At 50.9% G+C, this 9749-nt stretch overlaps 1 protein-coding gene across 2 annotated transcripts; it reads right to left on the bottom strand.

Moving 5' to 3' along the window:
* Positions 1-3943: 3943 nt before the first annotated feature.
* On the bottom strand, positions 3944-9341 carry LOC310886083 (uncharacterized protein). Of its 2 annotated transcripts, XM_083810156.1 has the most exons (11): positions 8903-9341; positions 8722-8781; positions 8188-8622; positions 7517-7566; positions 7220-7258; positions 7001-7148; positions 6809-6863; positions 6369-6457; positions 5005-5108; positions 4824-4876; positions 4460-4579 (listed from the first exon to the last, which is right to left on the bottom strand). In XM_083810156.1, the coding sequence occupies exons 8-11, from the start codon at positions 6440-6442 to the stop codon at positions 4508-4510; spliced, it is 303 nt and encodes a 100-aa protein (XP_083666282.1). In that variant the 5' UTR covers positions 6443-6457; positions 6809-6863; positions 7001-7148; positions 7220-7258; positions 7517-7566; positions 8188-8622; positions 8722-8781; positions 8903-9341; the 3' UTR covers positions 4460-4507. The 2 variants fall into 2 exon arrangements, 1 of the variants encoding a protein (XP_083666282.1); XR_014575169.1 differs by lacking the exons at positions 4460-4579; positions 4824-4876; positions 5005-5108 and adding exons at positions 3944-4170; positions 4347-4440 and having other exon boundaries at positions 7001-7566.
* Between the last annotated feature and the right edge of the window lie 408 nt (positions 9342-9749).

Below are 9749 nucleotides of genomic sequence, written 5' to 3' on the forward strand. Positions count from 1 at the left end.
TTTGGGTACACCTGAACTCCCTGGGGGAGCCTTTACGCAACCCCACACTCAACAGGACTCTGCGTCTTCACTCTTTCCTAACAACCCTAAACATAACCCTAACCGGAACAAGAAGCTCAACCCGAGTTAGACCCGAAAAAACACGTACGGTGCCACTTTCTGCCGTCTAAAAGTGCTCTCAGCGGAAGCCTTTGGGTACACCTGAACTCCCTGGGGGAGCCTTTACGCAACCCCACACTCAACAGGACTCTGCGTCTTCACTCTTTCCTAACAACCCTAAACATAACCCTAACCGCAACAAGAAGCTGAACCCGAGTTAGACCCGAAAAAACACGTACGGTGCCACTTTCTGCCATCAAAAAGTGCTCTCAGCGGAAGCCTTTGGGTACACCTGAACTCCCTGGGGGAGCCTTTACGCAACCCCACACTCAACAGGACTCTGCGTCTTCACTCTTTCCTAACAACCCTAAACATAACCCTAACCGCAACAAGAAGCTGAACCCGAGTTAGACCCGAAAAAACACGTACGGTGCCACTTTCTGCCATCAAAAAGTGCTCTCAGCGGAAGCCTTTGGGTACACCTGAACTCCCTGGAGGAGCCTTTACGCAACCCCACACTCAACAGGACTCTGCGTCTTCACTCTTTCCTAACAACCCTAAACATAACCCTAACCGCAACAAGAAGCTGAACCCGAGTTAGACCCAAAAAAACACGTACGGTGCCACTTTCTGCCATCAAAAAGTGCTCTCAGCGGAAGCCTTTGGGTACACCTGAACTCCCTGGGGGAGCCTTTACGCAACCCCACACTCAACAGGACTCTGCGTCTTCACTCTTTCCTAACAACCCTAAGCATAACCCTAACCGCAACAAGAAGCTGAACCCGAGTTAGACCCGAAAAAACACGTACGGTGCCACTTTCTGCCATCCAAAAGTGCTCTCAGCGGAAGCCTTTGGGTACACCTGAACTCCCTGGGGGAGCCTTTACGCAACCCCACACTCAACAGGACTCTGCGTCTTCACTCTTTCCTAACAACCCTAAACATATCCCTAACCGCAACAAGAAGCTGAACCCGAGTTAGACCCGAAAAAACACGGACGGTGCCACTTTCTGCCATCAAAAAGTGCTGTCAGCGGAAGCCTTTGGGTACACCTGAACTCCCTGGGGGAGCCTTTACGCAACCCCACACTCAACAGGACTCTGCGTCTTCACTCTTTCCTAACAACCCTAAACATATCCCTAACCGCAACAAGAAGCTGAACCCGAGTTAGACCCGAAAAAACACGTACGGTGCCACTTTCTGCCATCAAAAAGTGCTCTCAGCGGAAGCCTTTGGGTACACCTGAACTCCCTGGGGGAGCCTTTACGCAACCCCACACTCAACAGGACTCTGCGTCTTCACTCTTTCCTAACAACCCTAAACATAATCCTAACCGCAACAAGAAGCTGAACCCGAGTTAGACCCGAAAAAACACGTACGGTGCCACTTTCTGCCATCCAAAAGTGCTCTCAGCGGAAGCCTTTGGGTACACCTGAACTCCCTGGGGGAGCCTTTACGCAACCCCACACTCAACAGGACTCTGCGTCTTCACTCTTTCCTAACAACCCTAAACATAACCCTAACCGCAACAAGAAGCTGAACCCGAGTTAGACCCGAAAAAACACGTACGGTGCCACTTTCTGCCATCAAAAAGTGCTCTCAGCGGAAGCCTTTGGGTACACCTGAACTCCCTGGAGGAGCCTTTACGCAACCCCACACTCAACAGGACTCTGCGTCTTCACTCTTTCCTAACAACCCTAAACATAACCCTAACCGCAACAAGAAGCTGAACCCGAGTTAGACCCGAAAAAACACGTACGGTGCCACTTTCTGCCATCAAAAAGTGCTCTCAGCGGAAGCCTTTGGGTACACCTGAACTCCCTGGGGGAGCCTTTACGCAACCCCACACTCAACAGGACTCTGCGTCTTCACTCTTTCCTAACAACCCTAAACATAACCCTAACCGCAACAAGAAGCTCAACCCGAGTTAGACCCGAAAAAACACGTACGGTGCCACTTTCTGCCATCAAAAAGTGCTCTCAGCGGAAGCCTTTGGGTACACCTGAACTCCCTGGGGGAGCCTTTACGCAACCCCACACTCAACAGGACTCTGCGTCTTCACTCTTTCCTAACAACCCTAAACATAACCCTAACCGCAACAAGAAGCTGAACCCGAGTTAGACCCGAAAAAACACGTACGGTGCCACTTTCTGCCATCAAAAAGTGCTCTCAGCGGAAGCCTTTGGGTACACCTGAACTCCCTGGGGGAGCCTTTACGCAACCCCACACTCAACAGGACTCTGAGTCTTCACTCTTTCCTAACAACCCTAAACATAACCCTAACCGGAACAAGAAGCTCAACCCGAGTTAGACCCGAAAAAACACGTACGGTGCCACTTTCTGCCGTCAAAAAGTGCTCTCAGCGGAAGCCTTTGGGTACACCTGAACTCCCTGGGGGAGCCTTTACGCAACCCCACACTCAACAGGACTCTGCGTCTTCACTCTTTCCTAACAACCCTAAACATAACCCTAACCGGAACAAGAAGCTCAACCCGAGTTAGACCCGAAAAAACACGTACGGTGCCACTTTCTGCCGTCTAAAAGTGCTCTCAGCGGAAGCCTTTGGGTACACCTGAACTCCCTGGGGGAGCCTTTACGCAACCCCACACTCAACAGGACTCTGCATCTTCACTCTTTCCTAACAACCCTAAACATAACCCTAACCGGAACAAGAAGCTGAACCCGAGTTAGACCCGAAAAAACACGTACGGTGCCACTTTCTGCCATCAAAAAGTGCTCTCAGCGGAAGCCTTTGGGTACACCTGAACTCCCTGGGGGAGCCTTTACGCAACCCCACACTCAACAGGACTCTGCGTCTTCACTCTTTCCTAACAACCCTAAACATAACCCTAACCGCAACAAGAAGCTCAACCCGAGTTAGACCCGAAAAAACACGTACGGTGCCACTTTCTGCCATCAAAAAGTGCTCTCAGCGGAAGCCTTTGGGTACACCTGAACTCCCTGGGGGAGCCTTTACGCAACCCCACACTCAACAGGACTCTGAGTCTTCACTCTTTCCTAACAACCCTAAACATAACCCTAACCGGAACAAGAAGCTGAACCCGAGTTAGACCCGAAAAAACACGTACGGTGCCACTTTCTGCCGTCAAAAAGTGCTCTCAGCGGAAGCCTTTGGGTACACCTGAACTCCCTGGGGGAGCCTTTACGCAACCCCACACTCAACAGGACTCTGCGTCTTCACTCTTTCCTAACAACCCTAAACATAACCCTAACCGGAACAAGAAGCTGAACCCGAGTTAGACCTGAAAAAACACGTACGGTGCCACTTTCTGCCATCCAAAAGTGCTCTCAGCGGAAGCCTTTGGGTACACCTGAACTCCCTGGGGGAGCCTTTACGCAACACCACGCTCAACAGGACTCACTGAACTCCCCACCCTCCCCAGAGGCACACCCCAAAGGTGTACAAACAGCCCCAACCCCCCAAGACCCGGACCCCTACAGTGTACAAGCAGCTCCCACCCCCCCCAGACGCAGGCCCCACCAAAGGTGTACAAGCAGGCCCCTACAGTATACAAGCAGCTCACAACCACCCCCCCAGAGGCAGGCCCCAAACCCCTCCAGATGCAAGCCCCAAAGGTGGACAAGCAGCTCCAAACCCCCTCCAGATGCAGATCCCTACATTGTACAAGCAGCTCCCAACACCTGCCCCCAAACGCAAGCCCATACTGTGTACAAGCAGCTCCCAACCCCCACAGATACAGATCCCTACATTGTAGGAGCAGCTTCCAACCCCCCCAGATGCAGGCCCTGACCCCCCCCAGCCACAGTCCCCAAAGGTGTACAAGCAACTCCCAACCCCCCCCCCAGATGCAAGCCCCTAAGGTGTACAAGCAGCTCCACACCCCCCCAAGACACTGGCCCCAAAAGCCTAAATATATGCCAAGAAAGTATTAATGCAAGTGCCAAATGCTACAGACAGGCCCAAAAGCACAGGCCCCAGATGCTCGAGGCCGAGACGTAACTTGGCTTTCTGAATTACTGGAAAGCGGCTTTCGTTCTCAGCGAGGTGTGCGCAGGCTAGACAGGATGGGGCTTCAGGCACCTCTTCACCTGTGGAAACACACTGCCATCAGGCACTGCCATGCCAGACAAGCTTTTTCTGTTAAAACACCCTTCTCAGATGCCCTGCGGCATTCTAGTGACCTGCTTTGCTCCAATTCTAAAGACTAACGTCACAGCCCACCTTGCCTGTGGCACCTGATGAACAGAAGAGAAAGCAACCATACCGTTTGGAAACCGTCACTGCACGTGCTGCTCCTTGATGCTCTGTAACCTCTTCTCAAATCCTCAGCCACTTCTGTGTAGAGCCTGCCATGACACCTGAAAAGCAAAATGGATACCCTTCGCAGTCACCTTGCGCAACTTGGCCATTCTGCTCCAACCCCACTCACGACCAGCCTGCCCTTCTAGTGCTGCTCTTCAGAGTGCAGCTTGGCCCCTCTGAGTCTGTGCAAGGCACCTGCGAAAGAAAAAGAAAAGCATAGACCACGGCAGCATCCAAAGCCGCAGCACAGGTAGGACAGGTACTCTCATCTGCTCCCTTACTCTGCCCCCTCACCTGCCCTCGAGGCAGATGCTTCCATCTTAAGCCAGCTACAACACCACTGGAATATAAACAGGACTTTAACTGTATTTTGTGTAGTTCAGTAACTGCAGTGACAACCGCACCCCTAAAATAACTGCTACATCTGTTCATCGCTCACCTTGCTAAAAGCAGCTCTGGACGTGAAGTCCCATGTTGTACGCTGTGTTTCAGCTTTAACAAATGAAAACAGTCAGAAGATAATCATTCAGATGCCAGCATTAGCACCCATCCCTCAACAACACAAGGGACCCCATGTCTAATTTTATCATTTCAAAACAGCAGCCCCCTTGCCTCAGCACCTGGAAAGTAGATCAAGCCAGTCACCAGGTTGCCTACTGAGTCCTTGACAGTTCCAGAAGGAGCTCTTTCCTGTGACCAGTTCCTCCTAAGGTTTACCCCTCTACTGGGGAGGGGAAAGAAATAAAAATAAAAAAAATCAAAACCTGTATCTGCAAGCTTTCAAGATTCAATGGCAGACCTCTCCTCTAGCACTATTCAAGCACTATGTGAACAGCTGCTCGCAAGCAGCTCAGGTCTCCCCCTCCACATTTGCCAAACACCACGGAGATGACTCTGTGCCAGCTGCCCTTCAGTACGTGCCCAGAGGCAGACCAGATGTCTTTGCCGAAACAGTCTGGACAATGTATTAGTACACCGATGGACCGCCACGGTAGCTACCATCACTAACTGCCAGGCAGGACAGCTCCAGGCCAAACACACACACACAGGCACGCTACAAACATTACGAACAAAACACAGAACACAAGGCGCTAAAAAAAATGACTCCCAGAGGGAAGCCCCACAGCAACAGCAAGTTAGAACAGGTGCTCTGCAGCAGCAGACCCAAGGAGAGACTCAAATGTCACGACCTGCGACTGGAAGCAACTGCCAGAACTGGGATGATGGAGGCATACAAAGCCTGCCTTTAAGACAAGAGACCAGAAGGATGGGGAGTGCAAACCCCGGAAGAAAAATGCTTCGGAAATGAACTCCCAAGACAGAGCTCCTGATGAAGCCCACATGACTTCCGCAACAGCGAGGATGGAAACAGATGCCATCTGAAACCGAATATGATGCACAAGACCTGAAACACATCTGCGCTTTAAGCTGTGACTGCCAGTCAAGAAGTGCTCAGATCAGCCCTACGATGATGAAACAAGCATTTAGGACCTTTGGTGTGGCTACCGAGTTGCCCATCTAATCCATCCAATGGAAGAAGGCAATGAGGATATCAAGACCTGAGGAGCGCGTAACATATGATGATCACATCAAGAAACATTTGATACAAAAAGTTACACGCACAGAAGAAATGATCTCTTTAGGCTCCCGCTGCAAGACAAGAAATGCTCAGCTTCCGATTGAGCATCAGCGTTATTCCAGTGAGGTCAAGTGTTCTACACCCTCAGGATGGCTTCCCCAGGGCCTGCCAAGCGCCAAGAGCAACAGCGCAGCACAGACAACAGAACACAGGCACCAAGCTGGAACTGCCCTGCCTGGCATGTGCTCAAGCCTTACCTGACGGAATCCCACCCCCCCACACACTGTCTGACCGTAATCAATCCTAAAAGGCCCCATCCACTGCAATGACTTAAAAGCACAGATCCTCGCCCTATGTGTGCATTCAAAACCCGAAAGCAAGCATAGCACTTGCCCCACAACTTACCTTGGGAATGATGGGAGGCAGGTTCCATCCTCATCAAGGAACACAAAGGCTAGCCAGGACATTGCTTCCGGCATGAGGCTCCTCTTCACCTGCAGAAATAAAGTGCCATCAGGCACTGGCACACCAGCCAAACTTCTTCCAGTGAAACACCCACCTCCAAAACAAAACAGTAGTCCACTGACCTGCTCTGCTACTGAGGTCAGATAGACCAACTCCAGACAACTGCCCACCTTCCCCTGCCAGCCACCCCCAAACACACAGTATTTGCCCCTGGACTTAATTCTCAAGGGTCCGAATCCATCCTCAAGGTGGACCACAGAGGCCAGCTAGGATGTTCCCAGTATCTTCTTTGTCCCCGGAAAAGAGGAGTCACCAAGAGGTGGGACCAATAGACTACCAAACCAAAACCAATGCCCTTTTTCCAACTTTTCTCCACTCACCTTCCCAATCCAGGCTTAGCGCTTCCATTTACTGTGCTGAGCCAAGGTCACCTAGCTTAAACCAAGGAGAACGAATGAACAAGCGTGACAATCCACAAAACAGTCTATACCCACTCCTCTTCTTTCCTCCCCTACCCCAACAGCCAAGCCCCAGACCCACGTTCCCCAACCCAGTACCACCTCTTTGCTCACCTAACATCCCAAGGAGATGCATCACACTCCCAGCTCCTCTGGCGCTGCGAGAATCTCCAACATTTCAGGAACTGGAACCGCTGACGCCTGGCGCACCTCAGGAACGTGGCAGGAGATGTACTCTGCTGTCGCAAGGTGCTTCCAAAGCCTGCCCAACAGGCAAAGCAGACTAACACAATCCACTGACCAACTCAGGGCCCACACTGCCGTCCCACTCACCCTCGTGCCTCATTCAAGTGTCCGTGCCCATGCCCTGGGCTACAAGAAACAAAAAGAGAAGGTCATATCTGTGATGGACACGCAAACAGTACAGCTCCTTGCAGAGGACTCAAACACAGAGATGAGAGCCAGAAAAAAAACAAACACCCTCAGGTCCACAAATGCCAAAAGGCCATGAATGCACAGCAGCCCCAACAGGGGTAATCACAGACTTATCCTTTATAGATGAGACAGGTGACCCTGCTCAGTCTCTCCGTAATACTGCACTTATGCGGTCAAGCCCCTTCTGATGCGTACTGAAGCTCGTTCTGAAGCCTCTGGACAGTTACGCAAATGGCTTGATATACCTAGAGATTAAAAGATAACTCAAAAAAAAGGAACCGTACGCCACCATTTCCCAAAAACAAGTTAACCGGCAACACCTCCTAAACTCACCTCTATTACGTGAATTCCAAGCACTTAAAATCTAGAAGGCTGCAACATCTAAAGACTCTACAGCCAGCAAAACCATAGGCAAAAGCTCCAAAACTATAACAAACTGTCCCTAACCCTGAAAAAGACTACACCTTACACGCCTACTGCTGCTGTTTTCAGATACATGCTTATACAGGGAGCTTGAGTAGTACTTTTCTCCTAAACCCTGCTCCATCACTTTGCGACTAAGGTTATAACTTCGATAATATTTGCCCTAATTCAGCAAAAATCATAAGGGACCCAGAACCACAAAGCAAACACACAAAGTAACACTGCCATCCTATCCGTACACATGCTATAACAATTACTCACCTGAAGAAGAGCTGCATGCAATACAGGCACCTATTACTAGATTGGTTTGCTCTAACAGATCCTACTGGTTGTTACCTCACAAAGATGGGCGTACCAGTCTCTACTTGGAAACGCATCAGTCCATAGACTCTTAACCACCTAAAGACCCCTGCAACTGACTGAAGGAAAACCAAAGCACTTACCCTAAAGTGCAGCCCAGGCAGAATGAGCTCTCTGATGGGATGCCTGTGAGTCAACTACCATTAGGCCCTGCCTGGAACCCGAAGCCAATCACCTGGGGAAGGGGAGGGGCAAAGCACAAGAAAGGAGAAAGAGGAGAAGCAGCAGCTGTGGCTTATTTATTTTTGCTTCAGCTTTGAATATTGAAAGCTTTTCTCCTCTACAACACCTGCCTCAGGAACCAAACAGCATTCAAGTGACCTGCTTTGCTCCTATTCTAAGACTATCACAGCCCGCCTTGCCTGTGGCACCTGATAAGCAAAAGAGAAAGCAACCACAGCAGCAACAGCCACAGCACCCTCAGGACAGTTACTCTCATCCCCTCCTTTACCTCAGCCGCTTACTTACCCCGCATGGCAGATACTTCCACCCGTTCTCTGAAGCCACCTATAGCACCTCTAAAAGGCAAACTGGAATTTTACTCTATTTGATGTAGTAAAGTAAGTGCAGCAACAACCGCACCCCAAAAATAACAGCTACCTCTGTTCATCACTCACCAGAGTCACTCCAGAGGTAGCTCGGGTCGTGACATCCTGTACTGCACACTGCGTTTCAGCCTGAGCAAAGGAAAACACAGTCAGAAGATAAACATTCAGCTGACAGCATTAGCACCCATCCCTCAACAACGCAAGGGACCCCATATTTAATGTTTTCGTTTCAAAACAGCATTCCACTTGCCTCTGTACCTGGAAGTTAGATCCAAGCTCGAAAGGAACTGCCACCATCACCCATGCCACCTGGGAATACTAAAGGACAAAATGATCACTGTATTCGCAAGCAACCACCTGCCACGCTGCTCCTCTGTCCCAAACAGCCTCACCTCAGACCCTCAGAGGGAAACACCTGAACATCTTCCCCTGTGGTGGTTTTACAGGGGTGGGCGACCGAGCTCCATCCCAATCACTCTCTCACTCCCCTCCTCAAAGAAGGGCAGGGAGAAAATGCAATGAAAAGGGCTCAAGGGTTGAGATAAGGATGAGGAGATCACACAGTAAATATCGTGATAAGCAAAACACACTCAGCATAGGGAGATAGTAAGATTTATTGCTTATTACTACACAACCTAGAGAAGCGAGAAACGAAGGAAAGCAACCAAAAGCACCTTCCCCCCCCCCAACCACCCTCTTCCACCTTCTCCCCCCCAGCGGTGCAGGTGATCGGTGTTTATGGTCAGTCTATAGCGCTTCTTTGCCGCCACTCCTTATCGGACGCCCTCATCCCCTGTGCTGTGGGGTTCCTCCCACAGGATGCAGTCCTTGGTGAACCGATCTGGCATGGGCTTCCCACAGGCAGCAGCTCTTCAAGAACTGCTCCAGATGTAGGTCCATACCACCAGGTCCATCCCTCAGGAGCAAACTGCTCCAACCTGGGTCCCCCACGGGCAGCAGCTCCTGCCAGCTCACCTGCTCCTGCATGGTCTCCTCTCCATGGTCTACAGGCCCGCCCAGAATCTGCTCCGGCAAGGGTCTTCCACAGGTCGCAGCCTCCATCAGTGCAGGTCCACCTACTCCACCGTGGTCTCCTC

Source organism: Anser anser (assembly GCF_964211835.1).
Source record: "Anser anser genome assembly, chromosome: 24".
NCBI classification, from domain to species: domain Eukaryota; kingdom Metazoa; phylum Chordata; class Aves; order Anseriformes; family Anatidae; genus Anser; species Anser anser.